We start from the raw sequence: 24,566 nt of genomic DNA, 5'->3' as shown, positions 1-24,566 counted from the left end.
GTTTTGGGAGGATGGAATTATGAAGTTGCTTGGAAAATGGAAGAAGGTAGAGGGACAAAATGGTGAATATATTGGTCAATAAAATTCTTGGTGAAAATGAAAAAAGCGCCTTTTATTTCTACTTAAAAACCAAAGGAATTTTTTGGCCAACTCAATACCTGTCAGGTTGGAGGAGAAATAACCACGATTTAAAAAATAAATAAATAACTAAGGTCCAAGATAGATGAAAATATTACAGAAGAGAACTGTGCTGAGATGAATGGGATTGAATCTTCTGGCTTCAAAAGTTTATATCTAAGGGCCCTCAAAGTACTTGAAGCTGAGGCTATCATGTTACTGTCAGCACCCTGGGAAGAATGGCAGTGAAGGAAAGATGTGACCAAAGGTTAGAGACAGACAAGTCGGGTTCACTTTTCAACAAAGGAAACACTGGATTCTATAAACTAATAAGGAGGGACCTAATGTCAATATGGAGGCAGATTCTAGAGATGGTCATTAAAGACAAAGCTCTTGAGGGTTAATCAAGGAAAGCAGTGGTCACTGGTGGTCTGCCTGCATCTCCTGAGAGGAGAGCATGTCCTTTCCCAAGCCCGGTCTCTGCATCCCTTTTTTTGTCCAAGTAAAAGAAATGCCACTTGTCTTTTTAAACAGGCAGAGTATCTATTTCTTTTTAAATGCCACTTTTCTTTTTATTTGGGTTTTAGAAACCAACAAAATCATTCATAATATTTTGTTGACAATGAAGTACAGGAACAGTTTAAGTAAAAAGAGAGTAAGCCGAAAGTGGTTGAGGGACTTCTTGGTGGTCCAGTGGTTAAGAATCCACCTGCCAATGCAGGGGATGCAGGTTCAATCCCTGGTTGGGGAGCTGGGATACCACATGCTGTGGGGCATTTGAGCCTGCATGCCACCACGAGAGAGCCTGCACGCTGCAACTAAGACCTGACACAGCCAAATAAAATTTTTTTTTAAGTGGTTGAAATAGCTGCAAAATTGAAGAGGCCATCAAATGGTCATCATGATTCGACTCGGTGGCAGGACTGATAGGAAAGTGAGAGTAAGTGGGCTCAGTGAGGCTGGCCTGATGGGGCGCAATCATCAGCCCCCATGGCATGAGTCAGTTCCATGTGTGAATGGGGAAATCCCATGAGAAGAGGGCCAGGGCCAGAGGCCTGCGGATGAGGGGCTCAGATCAATTCTCCGATGACCATGTGAAGGAAACCAGGGATGTTTACTCTGAAGAAAAAAAAGATGTGTGGAGGGGCATGACAAGAGCCTCTGAATCTGAAGAAACTTGAAGTGTGAGAGTGAGTGGCCATGTCTGTGTGACAGGAATGTGCCTTTCTTTTCTTAACCTTATTTATCTGTAGTTTTTAAAACTGGACACCAGTAATGTCTACTGCTTATGCAACAGGAGAAAGTTTGCTGTTTGTTTTCTGCTTCTGTTTTAACAAATGTTTCGTGAGGTAAACATGTGCATGTAAATATACAAAGCAAATTCCTGTGCAAGAGGATTGTCATAAACAAAAAGGAGGTCCGGGTTGGGAAGTTCTAAGATGCCACCGAGCCAGCAACCCTGGGAATGTGGTTGGGAAAAGGCAAAAAATATTTACTGAGAAATTTAAGAAAAAAAGTAGGAGTGGACGGGGATGAGAGGAGGGAGGGTAACAGGATCTTGGAGAAGCTGACTGACAATGCCAGGAACCACAGCTAGCTGGGGAAGAGAGGATTGCTTACCATGAACCAGTTGGACCTGGTTAGGCTGCCTGAAAATGTGCTTGTGATGTCAGTCAGGATCAGCCAAAGAGTCTCTCCAAGGGCTTGGGGAAGAAAAATCTTCCAGAGTTCCCAGGAAGCACTCAATGCCATAATTGGTCTAGCTGGAAAATGAAGTCAGAGGAAGGTGGGTGACCCACAAAAGCAGCCCCATGGGCGAGGACCAGAAGGAAGACCCGTGGTCCAAGCAAGGGGAGTGACAGGCATTGTCCAGTTCTTTTAAGTATGCCGGCATCTGAGTCATTTCAACTGCCCGTGTGGGGGCCTCAGCCGCGTGGCCAGTTATTCCCACACTCCCTCAGGCTCCGGTGAGGTCTGGTTATGAATCTGAATTCTCTGAGTACAGACCGTACTCAAGGGACAGGAAAGGAACATCACCCACACAATCAGGAGCATGACTTTCCATAGATAAACCACTTCCTGTTTTCGCTGGGGTGAGCAGGGCCGAAAGTAGAAACGCAGCTTCCACGAACGTCTAGTGATTCCGCTGCCATTTGCAACACAAAAATGGATGCGAAATAGTTATACTCTGGGCTAGTGTGTTGGAAAAAATTAAAATCTTCAGGTGAATAAAAAATATCTTAAGCTCTAGTCAAGCTAGTAACTCAGAGTTTACCTTCTTTCTCAAACTGTAAAATAAAAATAAGCCAGTTCACCCTTCATATATCTCACAGGAGTGGAGAAAATTAATGAAGAGGTCAATTCACTGGAAGAAAAACACACCTTAGTAATTTCACCAGCAATGTGTCACCACAGATACACTGCTTTCCAAAGCTCTGCTGGGGACAAGGTTCAAGTTATAAGCTTGTTCTTTTCATAAATAACCCTGTCGGAGAGGCACTTCTTACCATAACACCACTCCACAAAACACTCAGGACCAACACGACTCATCAAATCTATGGACCTATTTAACTTTACATTTCAAATGTTTAGCATCAGACAGCAAGACACACTCTCCCCAGAATGACAGACTTCCAGGGCACAGAGTCATCCTGTTCCCACTAGCTTGGGCCAGTTCGCAACCACCCCTCCGAGGAGGAAGGCAGATGGAGGCTTTCCGCGCGCAAACCTTTACAGCCTCGGCCCAGTGCAATTTAGGGGTGAGGTTCAGAAGCAATTAGCGAGAGGATTAATAGAGACATCTGCTATAATTTGAAACATGAGTTTGCTGCTCAAAGGGCTAAACCGTAGTGCTTGAAGCTAAGTGCTTGAAATTGCCCCGGAATCCTAAAGTCATGTATCCTAATCAAGATCACATTCTTTCAATCACGGATGAAAAAGTTAACACTTTCTTGCGTTTGGCTGGGATCATTTGGAGTGGCTCACTGTAGCTATGAGATCTCCATTTGGTTTCCACATGCATCATTCTTGGGAGCTACAAAGTCTTTGAAGGGCATCTATTTTTGCCTTGAGGTCTGGTGGAGTCAGAGTCTGCATGAACCTCACAGATGAACACTATCCGCGCGTGATGCATCTGTGCCTACAGCGTTCTCACCAAAGGGAGGTCTCTGCGTGTGGGGGGTTTCTGTATTTATATGGCCTAAGTGTTTATTTGTAGTTACAAACGTTCCTGCCTGTTGTTGAGGTCTAAGGAATTTAAAGATGATCTATAATGCATGGCCATCGGAGAATAAAAGTGGGAGAATTCATTGGGGGCAATTAACCCAAAAAATGCAGCTTCTTGACCAAATCAATGTTTTTTTCTGTCTCGGCAGTATGACGTAAGCATTTCCAAAGCTTCAAGCTTCTTATCTTTCTCCCCACATTTTTTACTTATACTTTTAAACTGTGGAGAAAAGAAAGAGGCATTTGACCCAAGATAGAGTTGACCCAGTCAGGAACTACCTGGCTGCTGAGTCAATTTCTCTTCTCCATGAATGGTTGTGAGTGGAGAGGCCATGTCCCAGAATGACTTAAAAAAAAAAAAAAAAAAAAAACACCCAACAAATCACGTTTTCTGTGAAAGGTGGTGAAACGGCTGAATGATCCAGAGTCATCCTGTGGGGTAAGCACTGATTCTCAGGCTGCAGATTAGGCTCTAAACACAAGCCAGGCCAACTCTGACAGACCAAGATATTGATACACGTGTGAGATTGAATTAACAGCTGAATGCTGAATCCAAGCAGAGGAAACACTACTGAGGGAAACCTGACTTCAGATCACCAGCTCCGCTGAGTCTAATTGCTCACTAGGTGACAAAGCAGGTGAATGGACAACAGAAACCTCTATAACCCCTCTTGAGCCCCCAGCTCAGTCTTCCTTGGCTCCTCCCGTCTCCGGGGATAATCAGAGAGAACACGTGTCAAACGCAGGACATTGAAATCACTGATATGACTCCAGTACTACCTGCACATCCTTAAACACTCCCCAGAGGTGCATAATGCAGAGATACGATACGTGTTTCTTCATGGACATGTTTTGAGTTTAGAAATCCTATTAGGACAGTCATTTCATTTTTAGGGATGAAGAACCCAAGACCTAGCGAAGTTGGTGGTTTGGGAAGACTGAAATCCACGTCTCAATATCATTCACCTCAGGGTTCTTGCTTGAATACACTGTGCTTCCTCCCACACACGGAGGGATATTACTTTCCACCTAAACTCCTGGTTGTCTGGCTGTTTCTGAACATCTAGGGACCCCACTGATGCATTCAGCTGCCCTCTAACAAAGCGGAATTGGCTCCCCAATGGCTCAAGTGCTAAAGAATCTGCCTGCAGTGCAAGAGACTCAGAAGATGCAGCTTCAATCCCTGGGTCAGTAAGATCCCCTGGAGGATTTTGAAATGGCAATCCACTTCAGTATTTTTGTCTGGAAAATCCCACGGACAGAGGACCTGGTGGGCTACAGTCCATAGGGCTGCAAAAAGTCAGACATGACTGAGCACACGTGTATTTAACAAAGCTGAGGGTTCTTCTCCATCTGAGAGCCCTGACTCGCTCCAGCTGCCACCTTCCTCATCTGCCCCGGGTTTCTTGCTCCACATCAGGGCAGAACACCCTCTCACTTCTCTCTTATGAAAGATACAAATACCAAAAAAAAAAAAAAACAACTCCAAAATGGTAATACAAAATTACTACTGTATTTTGTATTACCAAAATCTAGTAATACTACAAAAAAAAAAAAAAAAAAGTCAAACTCTGGCAAATTCCTCCCCAGACAATTACCAGGGACAAAAATAGTGAAATGAGAACAAATGGGAGTGACCCAGAAGGAAAGAGAGTGTATGCACCTGGAGAGCTCACGGACTCCGGAGCTGGTAAGTTGAGAGGCACCTCCTGGGGACAGCCGAGTCCCGCGGCTGGTGTCCTACATCGCCAACAGGGGAAATGTGTGCTGGAAATGTAGTGCCCTCAATTTCAGAGAGGAGATCAGAGCTGCTGACACCAAACAGAGCCAAACTGCCAGTACGTAGCAAAACCATCTCAACCACTGGGTCAGAGTTGCACTGAACACTGACCCTCTATACATATGGGTAGGGGGCTCAGTCACCAAAGCAGCTGGACATTTTTAAGCATGAAACATGGGTCCAGGGAAGTCCGGTGGTCATGACTCTGAAATTCCACTGCAGGGGGTGCAGGCTTGATCCCTGCCTGGGGAACTAAGATCCCACATGCTGCACAGTGTGGCCAATAAATAAAAACGGATCCCAATCAAAACCATGTGACCTTGAGTATAATGGGAACTCCAGTAACACCATACAAACTTCCAGGATCTTTCTTCCTTGCTCTTGTTTTCTTTCTTTGGGCAAATGTTCCCCAACTGCCTATCCTATGAGGGGCCTGGGGATCAGACAGGGAACTTGAAGGAATGGTGGCTGCTGCTTGGAGCTTACAGCCCTGGGAGGAGCAATGACCTGAAGGGGAAGGTGAGGGCCTCAGACAGGGAGGCTGGGAGGGGCCCATGAAGCCCGAATGGCTGGCAGGAGAAGCCAAGTGCAGAATGGGTACAGCTGTGAGGGCAGAAGTAAGTGCACGTGCAGAAACCACAGTGGGGCCACCTTGCCTGTGTGGGGGCCAGACAAAGCTCAATGAGGAAGACAAGACAGGCCTGGAGGGCTGGAGAGTGAGGCTGGGCCATCGGAGGACCCAGGGGGCCATCAAAAGAGTTAAAAGAAGATCAATGATAAACTCTGTGGGGCTCAGAGCAGAGGACTGACCTTCTGCAAAGGTCCTTCTGATGTGTGGAAAGTGGACAGTGCAGGGCAGAGCCTAAAGAGAGGAAAACAATGTCCTCCTGCAAAGTTTAGTGAGAGAAGGGCCAGTCCTGCACGAAGATGGGGCAACGGACCGACACAGAAGAGATGTATTCCCAGCATCATCTGGAGCCAGAACCACAGGATCCACCGGGTCAGATGCGGTGGGAAGCCTTGGGGATGGCGTGTGGGGGCTGTGATCACTGGGACTGCGAGGGCGTGCTGCCCCACAACTAGCTGTCTCCTTTACGCTGTGGCCCCCACCATTTAGTGTCACTCCTGGACTAAGTGTGCCTACTTGCCAAGGCTCCTTTAAAGAATATGATAAAGCCCACAATGGTATCAGTGGTGTCATGGGCTTTGCAGACAGCAATACTGTTTATAAGCAATTTGGGGGAACAGCCTAAGCAGAGTTGAGCCTGGTTCTGGCAGAGCTTTGAGGGGATACAAAGATAAGATTTTATTCCTGCCACAAATGAGCTCTGGCCAATTAGGGGAGAGAAGGAAAGAGGTGCAATCACGCTGCAGTGTGGAAAGAGAAGTAGTAACAGCACAGAGGAGACCTTGGGGTCCCCAGCACACACACAGGTGCCATGAACAGGTTGCTGCCTGAGAATGCACAGGGGAGACGGGAAAGACATCAAGGAAGAGGTGATGTGTAAATTGAGCCTTCTAGAACAGGGGTCCCCAACCTCTGGGATCTAATGCCTGATGATCTGATGTGGAGCTGATGAAACAATTACAGGCAGGAGGAAAAGGGGGAGAAAGAGAATGAGATGGTTGGATGGCATCACCGACTCAACAGACTTGAGTTTGAGCAAACTCTGGGAGATGGTGAAGGACAGGGAAGCCTGGTGTGCTGCAGTCCAGGGGGTCACAGAGTCGGACATGACTGAGCGACTGAACAAAAGCAACAACAAAGTGCACGATAAATCTACTTGAATCATCCCAAAACCACCCTCCACGTCCCCAGTCTGTGGAAAAACTGTCTTCCACAAAATTGGTCCCTGGTGCCAAAACGGTTGGGGACTGTTGTTCTAGAAAACATCCCCTGGGAACTGCTCCATGACGGGGTAGGAAGCAGTAGCAGCTGTAAGGACAAGGGGCAGAGAATGGTTTGGTTCAGGGAGGTGGGAGTGTACGCTCTGGTTTTTCCAGGGCTTGGGGTGCAAGGCTGAGGAGTGACAGGAGATGAAGGTGCAGAGAGGCTGACAAAGAAGCCCAAAGAATCTGACCTTGACTGTGAGGATGAAAAAAGTCACAGATGGGATTTCAGCGGGGACGTGGGGTGGCCAGCAGCGTCTTCATGGTCTCAGGGATGGACTGACTGGGCATCGGTGAAGCAGCAATCCCCATAAGCAGCCCTCCTCCCAAGGCTGCCATATGGAGGACTTGTTAGCTACAGACAGGAAGTGGTACAGACGTGGGAGGGGAAAAGAGACCAGAAACAGCTGGCACCGTTAGGCTCTCCTAGGGTTCTTCTAGTTTACGTAAAGGGCTGCTTAGTGGCACCATCAGATTGGGAACACAGGAAAAGGGCACCGTGTGGGAAAAGAAAATTCCTTTAGTTTTGGACACTTTTAAGGTTTATAGGACATCTTATTTATTCAGACTTTACCTTGTTCCAGGAAGGATTTACACAGAGATTACACAAAGACACACAAGATAGAATTTTAGAAAATAAATATATGTGGAAAACAAAACTGGGGAAGATCAGAGGAAGCTAGGAATTAAGTTAATACCAAAAGCATGTGCTGTGAGGCTCTTAACTGTCCGAAAAGCGGCCACAAATACTTCCTGACAAGGAGCCAACAAAACCACCACAATTGGTCTACTCATCTCAGGGTTCCAAAAAAAACAAACACGAAAACCCTCCCCACCCCTTTAACTCAGGCCTTCCCCTAAAGAGCACATCAGAAAAGGCCTCTGTGGTTCTTAGGAAAGGGCACGCTGCGTGATGCCATGGACAAGTCACTCAGCACGACGCCTGCAGTCCAGTCCAGCAGCATGGACCCCAGAGCCGCTCCTTGTGGAGCAGCTTCTCCAAGCTTGTGGCATCAGAAAACCGCCCTGAAAACCATTTAGGGTGGCCACACGTGTGAGGGTCAGCCTTAATCTAAGGACAGACTTGGAAATATGTAGAGGGATGTTGTGCTTCTCTGGTGGCTCAGCAGTAAAGAATCTGTCTGCAGTGCAGGACACACACGGGTTCGATCCCTGGGTCAGGAAGATCCCCTGGAGGAGGGCATGGCAACCCACTGCAGTATTCTTGCCTGGAGAATGCCATGGACAGAGGAGCCTGATGGGCTGCAGTCCATGGGGTCACACAGAGTTGGACACGGCTGAGTGACTAAGCAGCAGCAGCAGCAGCGGGTGTTGGAACCGCAGACCCTCTCTAGGCGCTGTTTCTCTCCACAGAATCCTTCAAAGCACAGAGAAGCAGGAAGTTCATGGTCACTCTCCGGGCTGAGCCAGAGGCTGGGAAAAAATGGGTTTGGCTTAGGGAGGTGGGGAGAAAGAAGACTGAAAAGTCTGTGGACAGTTAGAAGGCCACCCCTGCCACTGCCTCCCTGGAAGGCCCCTGACATTGTGCAGAGAAGGGACGCAGTGAGATGACTAGAGGCAGGTGGCCATGGGGCCTGAGGTTGCAGAGAGAAGTCTGGTTTGGGCTTATATGTTTGGACAACATTCGAATTTTAGTGGGAGATGGAGGTATACGAGAGGACCCAGGGATGGGGTGTGGAGAAGCTAGCGGGAGAGGAAACCCTGGGGGTGGGCTGCTTTTTAGTGGCAGGAGTGAAGAAGAGCCAGCAGTGAAGGAGGGAGAGAGGAAATGAGAAGGTAAAGGCCTGGAAGCCAACAGACCTTCTAGGAGGGAAAGGCTGAGTGTGTATTTATGGCAGCTGCCATCAGTCTCTAATCGGGTGTTTTAGCTAAGGAAATACTAGCTGCTGCAACAGGGAAGCCCTTGTCCAAGTCTCAGTGGCTTAGCACAACGCATGTTTATTTCACCTCGCTGTTGTTCAGTCGCTAAGTCGTGTCCAACTCTTTGGGACCCCATGGACTGAGCATGCCTGGCTTCCCTGTCCTTCACTATCTATTAGTCCACCTATGAAACATCAGGTCCACTCAGCAGCTTGGCGGGGGGGAGGGGGAAGTCACAGGGAATCAGGCAGCCAGGTGTTCTGCCTGCTTCGGCTCACTTCCAAGGTCACCCTCGTTTGTCAGCATGTTGTTGGAAGAGCAGGGAAGAGATGATGGTTGTGCTTAATAGTTTCCTAGGAGCGGCATAAATTGCCTCAAACGTGATGACCTAAAATAACCGAAACCTACCTGCTTACAGCTCTGGTGGCTAAAAGTCTGAAACCAAGGTGTCAGCAGGGCGATGATTCCTCTGAAGGCTCTGGGGGCAAGGCTTTCCTTGCCTCTTCCTAGCAACCCTTGGTGTTCCTTAGCTTGTCGGTATAACCCCAATCTTGGCCTCCAGCTTCACTGTCACCCTCCCCTATCTGTCTTCACATGGTCATCTTCTCTCTCTTTTTTAAATCCATGTGATACTGTTTTATTTATTTATTTTTTAATTTTTTGGCCACACCACACAACATGTAGGATCTTAGTTCACTGACCAGGGATTAAACCTGAGCCCCCTGCACTGGAAGTGCAGAGTCTAAACCACCGCACCAACAGGGAAGTCCCCACATGGTCTTCTTACAAGAACATCAGTGCTTGGATTTAGGGAACAACCTAGTCCACTACAACTTCATCTTAACTTCCATCTTCATTACATCTGCGAAGACCCCACTTCCAAATGAGGTCACATTCACAGATATGAGGGGAAGGGTCTGGACATACCTTTTGGAGGGACAAAATCAAGCCATTGCAGTGGAAGTGGTTTTCACATCTTGCCTGAGAAGCAGCACACAGCACCTCTGCTCACACGTCTTTGGCTGAAACTGAGCCACGTTAGCCACACCTGGTTGCACAGAAGGCTGGGGAGGGCAGTCAGTTCCTTGTGCTTAGAGCAGGTGGGAAAGGGTCTGGGGAACAGTTGGCCAGCTCTCCATACAGCAAGGTGAGTAAAGGAAGGAAGGAAATTGTATTCCAGGAAGGCGGTGAGGACAGTCAAGGCTGTTGTGAGCAAAGAGATGGAGCCAGGAGATGCTCATCTCATGGGAGGATCTTGCATGTGAAGGGAACTGGCTAGAGGGGGACAAAGCAGTGAGCAGAAGCTCACTGTGAGATGAGGGAGTCATGAGCATATTTGCAGGCAGGGGGGAAGCAGCCAGAAGGAAGGGGACCAGTGAAGACAGGAAGGGTAGAGAGGATGTGTGGAGGCTGCTTCAGGAAGAGATGGGACCAAGAACACTGGTGGAAGAAACCAGTATATCCCTGGAGCTAAATACAGTGAGGTGTAAACTCCTATGAGAAACCAAGTGATGAAAGAAAAGCTAGCTGGGGGCTGTCTGGCTTGGTAAGCCTGTTGTCTGATTTCTTTGAAGCCTCACCTGGGACATACTTATTTTGCACAGCTCCTCGTACAGGTTCATGTAGCCACATTACACACACTGTGCACAGCTATGCTAGGAAACGCATGAGGGCTATTTCTTTCCCAAGCCCTGCTGGAGATCCCCAGTGCTGTAAGCCTGAGAGTTGTTATAGAAATGTTAGGTCAACCAGAAGGCCGCCTGCTGGCACTGTAGTAAGAGAGTCATTGAAGCCTCAGTATAATATGTCTATGTATCGCTACAGAAAGCCAAGCGACCCGCAGAAGGGCAGTGTTGAGCTCTTCGTGGTGTGGTGCCTCCCGAAGGCTCTGGCCTCCAGACGTTGCACTATTCGGGGGAAGGAGGTTGTCTGCGGATCCCAAGCTCAGGGAAGGCGTAAATGCAAGTGTGCGGATGTTCCCATGTGGAATATCACTGCAGCCTTTCAAGGGGCAAATCCTGATGGCTGTGACACATTGGGAGGCTGGATGCAGCACCCCGTGAGACAGCACTCAGCCCTCGAGCAGAGGGCGAGAGGGCACTGCTGCCCAGTCACCAGCACAGCCAGTCTTGAGGCCTGAACAAACCCAGCCTGCTTGAGAGACTCCTCTTAAGCTAAATAATGAAATATCTCTTCTAGACACAGCATGAAGGTTGGTTTGTTGGGTCCATTTTGTGTGACATTTATTCAATGCCTTGTACAGGCAGAAGCACCACCTGAAAAGTGTAGTGTTAAAAACCATCACACAGACCTGTGCTTTCAACAGCTCCATGGAAAACCAAAGGGACTGTCAATGGAGGATAATAATAATGCTAACAATAATAATTATCATTATAGTAATAAAAGCAGACATTTATTGAACATGTACTAGATGCTAGAAACTGTGCTTAGCATTTTATACAATTATCGTTCTACCAACCTTAATGGACATAAGGTCTTTCATTATCCCCATTTCACTGTGAAGGGAGCAAAGGCATAGAGAGGTTGGGAACTTTGCTCAAGGTCACACAGCACTATCGTAAGTGGCAGAGCTAGGACTAGAACCCAGTTGGGCTGTCTCCAGAGTCTTGCTTTTACCCGCTATGTAGCCTTGTGTGTTAGTCGCTCAGCCATGTCCAACTCTTTGTGACCCCATGGACTGTAGCCTGCTAGGCTCCTCCGTCCACAGAATTCTCCAGGCAAGAATATTGGAGTGGATTGCCATTCCCTTCTCCAACTATGTAGCCTGCTCTACCATAAATGTTATCTGTTTTATTCATTGGGATTTTGTTGTAAGATTTTTTCTAAATGGAGAGTTTGCAAAGTGCATAGCAGTCTAGCCATTTTTAGATAACCTATTAATACTGAGAACCAGAGCAGCCCATTTGGAAGAGGGACCATATGTCCTTGAAATACAGGTGGTAATTAAGGCTATGCCCTCTCAGCTCAGATTCACAAAGAATGATGCAGAGAGGGGAGGAAAAAAAACAATGCATAAACTTTGACACAGAAAGAACAAAAAAGGGGGAAGGGTACAGGGTAGGGAGCCAGTAGAGAGATGAATCAGTGTGAAAATTAACTGCATGAATCTAATTTTTACAGGCAGGCTGGACGGCCCACGGTAGGGAATGAGCTTCCCCTCTGCAACCTCAAAAGCCTCTTTCTTGCCTGGAAAAGAAAAGCTAAGGGTCGGAGCACTGGGCGCCAAGCTTGGCCCAAGGCAGAGGGTCAGGCAGCTCAACTGAGGGCACAGGAGGCCTTCTGTGCCACTGAGCTCCCTGGGAAGCATGGCCTTGACTTCACAGCTGAGTCTTGCAAGAAAAAAAAAAAGTGTTTGTCAAATGCCTAAGAGCCTGGAGGCTTTTTTAAAGGGCTTTGCTGAAAAAGGACTTTTCTGTGTTACTTAGAGACAACCACTGCTTGCCAAGAACACTAGGGTGAAAAAAAAAATCACAAAACTTGAGAGCTGGAAAAAATATTACAGGCTTCTGAGTGTGCCCCTAAACTACCTAAAGCATAATTGTAAACTTGAAAGACACCTCCCCACCCCCAGCCTTACAGAATGTGCTGGCTTGAATTGTTCCAGATCCAACCTGGTAAGAATGGAGTTCTAAGGTCCACAGCTAATACCTGGCAGCAGTATTGGCTAAGACGAGTTTTACTCCACACTGGAATCCTAAAACAGCTCAGGAATGCTATCCAAAAAGTCTATAATGCACACTTTTAAATCAAAAGTTAATGGAGCCCTTTCATACTCATCATCTATACTGCAATGCAAAATGTATTTTACCTTGTATCATTTTTTAATGACAAACTAACCCAGGTGGCTCAGACAGTAAAGTATCTGCCTGAAATGCGGAAGACCTGGGTTGGGAAGATCCCCTGGAGAAAGAAATGGCAACCCACTCCAGTATTCTTGCCTGGAGAATCCCATGGACAGAGGAGACTGGTGGGCTATAGTCCATGGGATCACAAAGAGTTGGACACGACTGGGTGACTAACACTTTCACCTCAAGATATACTAAAGTGGCAAACTATTTGCAGTATTGGTAGTTAACAGCAGTAAGACTGTATTGAAAACCAATATTAATAACATTTATTAAATGCTTTCCATACGGAAGACAGGTGCTTGTCTAAACACTTCAGTCAGCATATGATGTCTAATGCTTTTACTGTCACACACTGTTTTACTTTATTGATTACCAGATTCCCTCCATCCCCAACCAAAATGCAAACTCCATGAGGACAGTTTTTGTTTCTATCATTAACTAAGTATCTAGTTCCTGCAACAATGCCTGGAAAATAGTGGACATGCAGACAGTTTTTGAATCACATTAATTCATTTAATCCTCATAGGACTCTGTGAGATACAGATTGTTATAATTGGTATTTCGCAGATGAGGTAGCTCACATACAGTAGGGTTCAGTAACTTGCTCAAGGTCACACAGTAAGTGATGAAGCTTGAATTCAAACCCAGGCTGCCTGGCTCCAAACCCTGCCCTTTTAACCAATATCTAGCATTTCTGACTCTTCTATTTTAATACAGGCAATAACATGAATTGAGTGCTTACTGTGTACCAGGCACATAAAGATCAATGCCTTATGTGGACTCTCTCATTTAATATGGGGCTTCCCTGGTGGCTCATGGTAAAGAACCTGCCTGCAGTGCAGGAGCCACAGGAGACATGGGTTCGATCCCTGGGTCAGGAAGATCCCCTGGAGAAGGGCATGGCAACTCACTCCAGTATGCGTGCCTGGAGAATCCCAAGGACAGAGGAGCCTGGCGGGCTACAGTCCATGGGGTCGCAAGAGTCAGACACTACTGAAGCGATTTAGCACGCATGCACTCACTTAATATAATGGTTCCATGAAAAAGGCATTATTATTTTACTCACATAGATGAGCAAATTTCATCTTAGAGGGATCCTATGCTTTGCCCAAAGTCAGGCTGTAAGTTGTGGAGCTGTACACCCAACTTGGGCCCACATGAGTTGCAAGTGTGTGCACTCAATCACCAGGCCATTCTGTGTCCTGAATTGTCTTCTGCCCACAGACTTGCACATGCCCTTGATGTATGGGTCTGCTTAGTCCCTCTCTCAAAACCTTATTTTCGCTTTATACATAATGCTTCATTTCACATTATCACTGTTTCCATAATCCACACAAATCCACGTTTATTCACACAAACAATGACGGAGCCAAACAGCAGTGCCACTGTCTGAGGCCTGAAGCCGGCCTGATCCAGAGCCCGAATCCAAACCACACGGAGCTGTGACTCGAAAAGAAAACCTCCTGCTCTCTCAAGAGGAAGGGGCGCTGGCTGTTCCATGAGGCCTGTGATGCAGTGAGCCTTCCAGGAGGGATTCTGGGAAAGTGCTTCTTTTGTGTGTGTGTTGGGGTGGGGGGTGCCCAGAGGAATGAGTCAAAGGGATCCTGGATGGAGAGCAAGGAGGGTAGAAACATGAAACCTGTCTCAGTCAGCCCGACCAGCTCCACCAGCAGAGAGAGAGGCGGGCGGCCCGGCCAGCTCCGCCAGCACCAGCTCCACCAGCGGAAAGGTGGGCGGCCCGGCCAGCTCCACTGGCAGAGGCGGGCGGTGGGAGGATGGGGGGTGCAGAACTCCCAGTGCTGGTGGTGGCCGCAGTACTAGCTGGTGGTAACGGTAGTGTCCATGGTGGCAGTACTACTACCGTAGCGGTAGTACAACTAGAGGTAGTGGCGTTTAGTACTAGTAGAAAAGGCAGGCGCGGTACTGGTAGTAGCAGAGATAATGTCGATGATGACAGCACGACTACTAGCAGCTGCAGCAGTACTAGTGACGGCAGAGGCGTTCCGGCACTAACAGTAGAGAAGGCGCAGCGTTAGTGGTAGCGGTGGCGGTACCGTCGGCCGCAGTACTACCAGCCGCAGTGGTGCAGTACTAGTGGAGGGCTTCCCAGGTGGCTCAGTGGCGAAGAACCTGCCTGCCGATGCAGGAGATGCAGGAGACACGGGTTCAATCCCTGGGTTAGGAAGATCCCCCACTTCAGTATTCTTGCATGGAAAGTCTCATGGACAGAGGAGCCTGGTGGGCTACAATCCGTGGGGTCACAGAGCTGGACACGGGACTGAGTGTGCACACACAGCAATCCTGGCGGTAGGACTGATGGTGGTCATCTTCACAGTGGTGGTGGTGGCAACCACACGAGCAACAATGGTAATGATAGTAGCAGTGCTGATAGCAGGAGTGGGTGGCCCTCGGGGTGGGCAGTTTGAAACAAAGCTCTACAGGACAGTCTGCCCTGGTTTGGAGGGCAGAGCACAGCACTAAAGGTGGTGCCCGCCACACAGGCCTACAGGCTGCCTGCCGTCGCCTGGGAGCTGCTAGTTCAGAATAAGAAGCAAATTAAGCTTTGAAAACTGCTCAGGGTTACTCTCTGGGTGGCAGATATGGCGCTACACTCAGGAGTCAGGACTGCTGAAGCCCTGAAGGACGTGGAGGTCAGCACTGGATAGTCTCGAAGCTGACAGGAGCCTGGGATCTGGGGGAACCCCTGCAGGATGATTCTCAGGGTCCCATCAGGGCTGGTAGAGGCGGCAACTGGAAAGCTTTGAGGTGTCTTGTCTGCCTTCTGCCATCTCAGCTAACAAGGTGGAGGAGGATGGATCAGGGCCTCAGGAGTGCAGGGGCTGACTGGCTGGATGCTAGGTTAATGGTCACAAATATCAGAGCTGAAAGACATCTCTGAGATCAGTTAACAAGATCTTTTTAAATGCTTGTTTTCAAAGCAGGGAACTGAGGCTCAGTCGTGTGAATTTTGGACAATTTCACAGTTTGGGACAGGCCACAGCTTTTATTCCTGCCTTTGGCTCCAGCCCAGTGCCCATTCTCCAGCCTCACTGAGGCAGCTCAGGGCAACGTGAGACATTTAAGTTCTTTTATCTCAATAATGCCTGAAATTTCAACCAACAAGAAAACAAAGTATTCTTCACAACTCCCTAAAATAAATAGCAGCTCAGCAAACCACTCATGGATAGGAATAGTAAGGCAGGGATACTATTTGATTTTACAAAGGGCTCATGTTACTGAGTGGAGAAGGCAATGGCACCCCGCTCCAGTACTCTTGCCTAGAAAATCACACGGACGGAGGAGCCTGGTGGGCTGCAGTCCATGGGGTCGCTAAGAGTCGGACATGACTGAGTGACTTCACTTTCATTTTTCACTTTCATGCACTGGAGAAGGAAATGGCAACCCACTCCAGTGTTCTTGCCTGGAGAATCCCAGGGACGGGGGAGCCTGGTGGGCTGCCGTCTATGGGGTTGCACAGAGTCAGACACGACTGAAGTGACTTAGCAGCAGCAGCAGCATGTTACTGAGTAGACACCAAAAATAAGACCCCACAAAACCTGAGTTCTAATTCTATCCCTCCACTGGCTACCCATGGGAACTTGAACAAGGCAGTGTCTCTGGACCTCAATTTGCTTATCAGCAAAAAAAAAAAAAAAAAAAAAAGGGATTTAGGGTAGACCAGTGATTCCCAGCATGAGAGCTGGACCATAAAGAAGGCTGAGCACCAAAGAACTGATGCTTTCAAACTGTGGTGCTGAAGACTCTTGAGAGTCCCTTGGACTGCAAGGAGATCAAATCAGTCAATCCATAGGGTATCAATCCTGAATATTCCCTGGAAGGACTGATGCTGAAGCTGAAGCTCCAATACTTTGGCCACCTGATGTGAAGAGCCAACTCATTAGAAAAGACCCTGATACTGGGAAAGAGTGAAGGCAAAAGAAGAAGAGGGCGGCGAGGACGAGACGGTTGAACGGCATCACCAACTCAACGGACATGAACTTGAGAAAACTCCGGGAGATGGTGAGGGACAGGGAGGCCTGGCGTGCTGCAGTCCATGGAGTCACAAAGAGTTGGACACAGCTGAGCAACTGAACAACAGTGGTTCCCAGAGTGGTTACATCAGAATCAACTGGAGTGCTTTTAAAATAAAGACTCCTGGCCCCACCTTCAATGATTCTGAATCAGTAAACCTGAAAATAGAGAACTGACTATTTTTATTTATTAATAAAAAGAAAAAAGAAAATTTCCCAGGAGGGTACATGGATGCCTACACTGGATTGACAGAGAGACAAGTAGATGTACAGATATGTGATTAAAATGCTATTATGGCAACTGCAGAATTTAAGTAGTAGGTATATAGGAGTGCATGGCGAGTCTCTCAATTTTTCTGTTTTTAAATTTTCATAGTCATAGTAAAATGTTGAAAGAAAAGCAAATAAAAAGGGGGAAAATTTTCCCCAGGTGATTCTGATGTGCAAGCAAGTTTAACCTCTCTGGTCCAGTCATTAACCTGCAGACCAGGTTTGAGTGGCTTTCGTGTCCCACAGAGCAGCCCCAGACACCACCTTGGGAAAGGGGAGCTGGTGTGAGCCCTTAATCTGGTTCCAAACGTCAGCTGGAATGGCCCCCTCCTTTAGCTGTTTTTACATATTGGAAACATGCAGAAGATTCTACTAAAAAACAAACACACAATGGTTCCATTGCTTTTTTTATAAAAGGAGTGTAAACTACTTTAGAAGGGCATTTGGTTCAGACGGTGAAGAATCCTCCTACAATGCAGGAGACGTGGGTTCAATCCCTAGGTCAGGAAGATCCCCTGGAGAAGAAAATGGCAACCCAGTCCAGTATTCTTGCTTGGGAAATGCCACGGACACAGGAGCCTGATGAACTACAGTCCATGGGGTCGCAAGAGTTGGACATGACTTAGTGACTAAAACCCCAAACCACTCTAGAAGTCAGTCTGTAAGGCCTGGCATAGATCCAACGTTTATGAACGTACAGAATTACTTAGGGTTTTGTGCACAAAACAGAATGAAGGTTCTAAAACTAGAGCCGGGGTACTTCCCTGGTGATCTAGTGACTAAGACTCCATGTTCCCAACGCAGGGGACCCAGGTTCAATCCCTGGTCAGGTGGATGCCACAGATGGCAATAAAGAGTTCACAAGCTGCAACCTAAGATCCTGCATGCTGCAATGAAGAGTAAAGATTCCTGAGTGCTGCAACCAAGACCTAGCACAGCTGAATACATACATACATACATGAAATATTCAAACAAAACCACAGCTGGGAGATGGCTCAATTATCTGCAGAGTCAAACAAGAGGGAGGAGCTTGTGCAAAGACCTCGTCATGGCTGTGACCAGCTGCTACCGTGTGTGCCCGGGCCCTGCCCACACCTCCCTGCCTCATCCCTACCCACCTCTTTGGACCATTTCTCTCTAGTCCTCAACTATTAAAGGCACGTTCCTGGCTCAAGGCCTTTGCCATTATGTCTGCCAGCATGCACTCCCCGGGTATCCATGTGGTTCATGCCTCCTGCAGACTTTTACCCCAAAGCCCTCTCCTCAGTAATGCTTTCACTGGTTCCCCATCTGAAACTGAAACCCAAGCTGTCCTTGATGAGTCCTTCCCTCATCCTATTTTTCTCTCTAGCAGTCCTCACACTCTAGTGTAGTCAACATTTCACTTATCTGCCTTGCTTATTATCTATGTTGCCAAATACTCTGTAAGCTCCATGAAGGCAGCGGGTTTTGTTTATGCCCACGACAATGCAGACATCACCATGAGGCTGGGACTCAACACAGATATGCAGAATGAAGGAAGGGCCACCTGCCATACTCAGTCCACGTACCTTACACACAGTACCTCTGATTTGCATGGGGTCCTGATGAGTGGGAACCAGTCCCTTATACAACAGGAAGGCTGAGATGTCATCTCTAGGGGTGAGGTCCGGCTCTTATAAACCCCAGTATCCCAGGCTCATCTCATTTCACTGTTCAGGGCCACCATGAGACGGGCTTATTTCCAGGGGCTGACACCTCCCTTCTTTTCTTCTTGTCACTAACAGCTAAACGACCTTTGCTCCTGAGAAGTCTGTCAACTTGCCAGTAAATGAGGACAAAGTTGAAGGTTAAGTGACCACCTTGTTCAGTGGACTCCCCAGAGCCAACTAACCACCAGATAACCATACACTGCACCCCAAGAGAGACTGCTCAGTGAATATCAATACCCTGTCTCGACACATGAAAGATGTTCATGTACCATTTCCTATTAATGACATTTCAATGAGGCTCACAATTCACAAAAATGAGCGTGGGCCCACCAAAAAAACAGCCATTCTACAAATGACTCCACTGCCAAGCAACTTTTCAAGCTCTGTTCACAAACACAACAGTTACCCCTTGGAATAATAAAGCAAGTGGTCCACCTACAGAACTCCGTAGTCGTGGATTCTGAGCTGGGAAGCATCCTTGTTGATGCAGTGTACCCTCACGTCACTGTCATTCTCCAAGTCAAAGAACATAATCCCATGTGTGCCCTTTCAACCCAGAGCAGCCTCCATTCATGAAAGCTGAGGGCTGATCCTAACACCCGCACTGTGAATGGAAACGACTCCCTGCCCTCCCACACCACACAACTGTTGTTAAGTGCTCTGAAGATGGGGACTTTTTCATTCACTATGTTTCCCCAACACATGCCTGGCACATGCAGGCATCCAAATACTTGTTGAATCCTGCTCCTTCCATGACATTTTATTTAATTTATACCTTATCATTACTTTGGGGCTCTGACTGTATAATACATACACAAGGAGTTGTACAAGCTTAACATAAATAAACTTAAGATAGATTGAGGCATATTTATAAATGATCCATCTGTAGTTATTATTTCGACTCCATTAAGGATGACATGAAGGAGAGGAAATATGCTCAAACAAAACACACACTGAACTGCAGTTTGAGAGTGGAAAGAAGCTAAACTAGCAAACTGAACTGGCATGTCACTTAAAAACCTTGACAACGTAACTGTGACAATTTAAAAAATAATCGCAAAGGAACAGAAGGTGTTGAGACATCAGCACAGTGATATCCTACCTGGTTAATATATCTTTCTTCTCTAGCATAAAATGAGTATTGCTTTCTGTGATGAACTTTCTAAAGACAAATATTTGGTATGCTGTTTACTTGTAGGCTTTTTCGTTATTCATATGTGTTCTTCTCTAAGATCAAAGTGGATCACAGTAAGACAGCTTTTTCTTCACTGACAATTTAGGCTGAACTTACTGAATCTCTTCTAAAATTGTCAGTGACAAAAATTAAAGGAACAAAAGAGATAACTGATTTGTGGACTTTAAAGATAATAATATCCAAGTTGCAGCTCCAAAGGATCTACAGGAAAAAAAAATGTAACAACCATGCATAAAGACAACATCACTTATTGAACCTAACATCAATTCCCTTCTCAACATCCAATGATGGCTGAAACTGCCAAATGTTGATCAAAATAAATTCTCTTGGGCCTGAAGACATAATTTATAGATGACTGTATCCTCCAGCAGTCTTGCTTCTCAGAATGGCCATGGACTTGAATTCTAGCCAATGGAGAGCACGCAGATGAGACGTGTCCTCCTTGGAGGGCTGGGCCATAATAAGGTTCCGTGAGTGGTCCCTTGCTGGACAGATGACCTAGGGGATCTTGGAAACCAGGTGTGGAAATGACAGTCTCCTTAATCCCAGGTCCCTGAATTTCTGAAAGAGACCAAGCCACTGCTTCTCCAGGGGCCTGACTGTTTCTGCAGTCAGCCTACCTGATAGACCATGGCACAGCAGGAAATACTTGTACCTTTCCTTGCACAAAGTGTGAGATTAAACTCTTATGAAAGGAAGGAAAAATGAAAATAGTTACAGTGTTTTAAACCTGGTGCTTAATGGAGACAGTGAAAAATCAAATCACTTGGTCCAACATTCTCGCTAGGTAGTTATACCACAATGCTCAAATAAGTTCCTTAAGAGAGAACCCCCTGTTTTCTGTGGCAGCTCATTGTATCTCTGGACAGTTCTCACTCACTGAGCTTATACTGAGCATGATGACAATAGCAGTTCACAGGACTTCACTGGCGGTCCAGTGATTAAGAATCTGCCTTGCAGTGCAGGGGATGTGGGTTTGATCTCTGGTCAGGGAACTAAAATCCCACACGTAATGGGGCAATTAAGCCCATATGCCACAAGTAGAGAGAAGCCCACACATGCAAAACTAAGACCCAACACAGCCAAATAAATAAACAACAAGAAATATTTTTTTAAAAAAAAATAGCAGTTCACCATTAATGAATGGTTCCCATGGCCCTCATCCTGTGCTAAAAGCTTCCTACTCATTTGCTCATTTCCTCACCTGGGAAGTGGATACTCTCATCATCTTCTGGCTCAGACTGCAATGAAGGAGACCCAGGTTCGAACTCTGGGTCAGGAAGATCCCCTGGAGAGGGAAAGGCTACCCATTCCAGTATTCTTGCCTGGAGAATCCCATAGACAGAGGAGCCTGGTGGGCTATATTATAGTCCATGGGGTCGCAGAGAGTCAGACATAACTGACTAATGCTTTTACTTTTTTTTTTTTTTTTAACACTTTCCAAGACTTCCTTGGTGGCTCAGACGGTAAAGCGTCTGCCTACAATGTGGGAGACCTGGCTTTGATTCCTGGGTCAGGAAGATCCTCTGGAGAAGGAAGTGGCAACCCACTCTAGTACTCTTGCCTGGAAAATCCCATGGACGGCAGAGCGTGGTAGGCTACAGCCCATGGGACTGCAAAGAGTCGGACACGACTGAGCAACATCACTTTCATTTTTCAAGCTGAGGCACGGAAAATATGAGCTTGGACCAAGGTCAGATACAACTAGAAGTAGCAGAGCCAAGGCAATGGCACCTCACTCCAGTACTCTTGCCTGGAAAATCCCATGGACAGAGGAGCCTGGTGGGCTGCAGTCCATGGGGTCACTAAGAGTTGGACATGACTGAGAGACTTCACTTTCAATTTTCACTTTCATGCATTGGAGAAGGAAATGGCAACCCACTCCAGTGTTCTTGCCTGGAGAATCCCAGGGACAGGGGAGCCTGGTAGGCTGCCATCAATGGGGTCGCACAGAGTCGGACACGACTGAAGCAACTTAACAGCAGCAGAGCCAAGGTTCAACCTAGGCAGCCTGAGTCTCCACTCTTAACCACCAGCCTGTCCTCCTGGGGTGGTCACCTCTGTCCCAGACTCATGAAGACCGAGCCTCACTACTCTCCCATATTTGACAAATATCTAAAGATCTCTTTCATAGCAACACAAGTTATATTTTCATGTAGCTAAAAAAACTCTAGTTCATTTGAGTTTTCTCTTTTGTTTTAATTTTACTGAACTACAGTTGACTTACAACATTGTGTTAATTTGTTTGTTTTTCTCATCCTTCAAACATGGTTCCAAATGCCTTCACCACTTGGGTTTCTCTTTGGAGGGCTCCTGTTCATTCATACCCCGGTTGAACTGTGTCACATAGAGAGGAACTTCACGTGCAAAAGGAGACAAATAATAGTAGTTTCCCAAAAGAGCTGATGTGAGGATGAGCTGAGTTATTCACATAGAGCCCTAAAACTAGAAAGAGTGCATAGGGCAAAGTAAGACAACCCCAAACGTTAGCTATTGTTTGCCTTACATTTTGAATGCTGTGGCCTAGGATTACATTAGGTTCTGGTGTCTATATCACACTACTGACCAGTCTGAATTTACTGTCCACTTAAACACTTTTTTTTTTTTTGCGCAGTGCCAGTAGCATATGGGATCTCAGTTCTCTGACCAGGGAACAAACCCACACACTCCTCTGCATTGGAAGCACACAGTATTAACCACTGGACCACCATTTTTTCTTTTTTTTCTTGGCAGATAATTACTTTACAATATTGTATTGGTCTCTGCCATACATCGACATGAATCAGCCACAGGTATAAGTGTATCTTTTTTTTTTTTTTTTTAACCATGATAAACTAAAACCATTGATAAGCTTCCTTCCTGATTCTGCTAGTTCCCTCCCCTCAATACATGTCACACTTTACCTGGACTGTGCTAAGCTTAAGCTTTACCTGGTTAGGTTTAGCCCACCTTCCCAGGCACTAAAGGTCTTTTTGAATCTTGCCAGTTCAACCTAGACAGTGTATTAAAAAGCAGAGACATCATTTTGCTGACAAAGGTCTGTAGAGTCAAAGTGATGGTTTTCCGTAGTCACGTACATATGTGAGAACTGGACCATAAAGTAGGATGAGCGCCAAAGAATTAATGCTTTCAAACTGTGGTGCTGGAGAAAACTCTTGAGAGTCCCTTGGACAGCAAGGAGCTCAAACCCAGTCAGTGGTGAAGGAAATCTACCCTGAATATTCATTGAAAGGATTGATGCTAAAGCTGAAGCTACAATACTTTGACCACCTGATGCAAAGAGCTGACTCACTGGAAAAGACCTTGATGCTGGGAAAGACAGAAGAAAAAAGGAGAAGGGGACAGCAGAGGATGAGATGGTTAATAGCATCACTGACTCAATGGACATGAATTTGCTTAAACTCTGGGAGACAGACTAGAGCCTGGTGTGCTGCAGTCCAAGGGGTTGCAAAGAGTTGGAAAATGACTGAACAACAAGTTTATCTTACTTGGTTGTACAGCATCAGCAAAGTAGATGATTAGGTGTTGAAAATTCTGAAAGAGATGGGAATACCAGACCACCTGACCTGCCTCTTGAGAAACCTGTATGCAGTTCAGGAAGCAACCGTTAGAACTGGGCATGGAACAACAGACTGGTTCCAAATAGGAAAAGGAGTACATCAAGGCTGTATATTGTCACCTTGCTTATTTAACTTATATGCAGAGTACATCATGAGAAACACTGGGCTGAAGAAGCACAAGCTGGAATCAAAATTGCCAGGAGAAATATCAATCACCTCAGATATGTAGATGACACCACCCTTATGGCAGAAAGTGAAGAACTAAAGGGCCTCTTGATGAAAGAGGAGAGTGAAAAAGTTGGCTTAAAGGTCAACATTCAAAAAACAAAGATCATGGCATCTGGTCCCCTTACTTCATGGCAAATAGATGGGGAAACAGTTGAAACAGTGTCAGACTTTATTTTTTTGGGCTCCAAAATCACTGCAGATGGTGACTGCAGCCATGAAATTAAAAGACGCTTACTCGTTGGAAGGAAAGTTATGACCAACCTAGAGAGCATATTGAAAAGCAGAGATATTACTTTGCCAACAAAGGTCCATCTAGTCAAGGCTATGGTTTTTCCAGTGGTCATGTATGGATGTGAGAGTTGGACTGTGAAGAAAGCTGAGTGCCAAAGAATTGATGCTTTTGAACTGTGGTGTTGGAAAAGACTCTTGAGAGTCCCTTGGACTGCAAGGAGATCCAACCAGTCCATCCTAAAGGAGACCAGTCCTGGGTGTTCATTGGAAGGAATGATGCTAAAGCTGAATATCCAACACTTTGGCCACCTCATGTGAAGAGTTGAGTCATTGGAAAAGACCCTGATGCTGGGAGGGATTGAGGGCAGGAGGAGAAGGGGACAACAGAGGATGAGATGGCTGGATGGCATCACTGACTCGATGGACATGAGTTTGAGTGAACTCTGGGAGTTGGTGATGGACAGGGAGGCCTGGCGTGCTGTGTGGTTCGTGGGGTCGCAAAGAGTCGGACATGACTGAGCGACTGAACTGAACTGAGAGTGGCCAAAGATCAAGACTCAGGGTTGTCCACTGGAAAGGTCCTTCCCGTCACTGTCCC

General features: G+C 46.7%; 1 protein-coding gene across 7 annotated transcripts in view; it reads right to left on the bottom strand.

Annotated features, from left to right (window-relative positions):
• Positions 1-24,566, bottom strand: part of PPM1H (protein phosphatase, Mg2+/Mn2+ dependent 1H) — a 303,642-nt gene that overhangs the window by 119,138 nt on the left and 159,938 nt on the right. The window contains exon 5 of one of the 7 annotated variants that reach the window (XM_086400236.1): positions 1,926-2,263. The exons of 4 other annotated variants lie outside the window; for them this stretch is intronic. In XM_086400236.1, coding sequence (XP_086256362.1) covers positions 2,059-2,263 — 205 coding nt within the window. In that variant the 3' untranslated portion in view covers positions 1,926-2,058. Of the gene's footprint in view, positions 1-1,925; positions 2,264-8,202; positions 8,391-15,494; positions 15,618-24,566 lie in introns of those variants that run through there. 2 more of the 7 variants (XM_086400238.1, XM_086400240.1) reach the window with 2 other exon arrangements.

The sequence above is a fragment of the Bos grunniens genome, chromosome 5, assembly GCF_055505025.1.
Source record: "Bos grunniens cultivar Pamir isolate PY7600 chromosome 5, Bosgru_T2T1.0, whole genome shotgun sequence".
NCBI lineage: Eukaryota > Metazoa > Chordata > Mammalia > Artiodactyla > Bovidae > Bos > Bos grunniens.
Note: the sequence above shows the minus strand (reverse complement) of the source record. Positions and strands in the feature narration are given on the sequence as shown.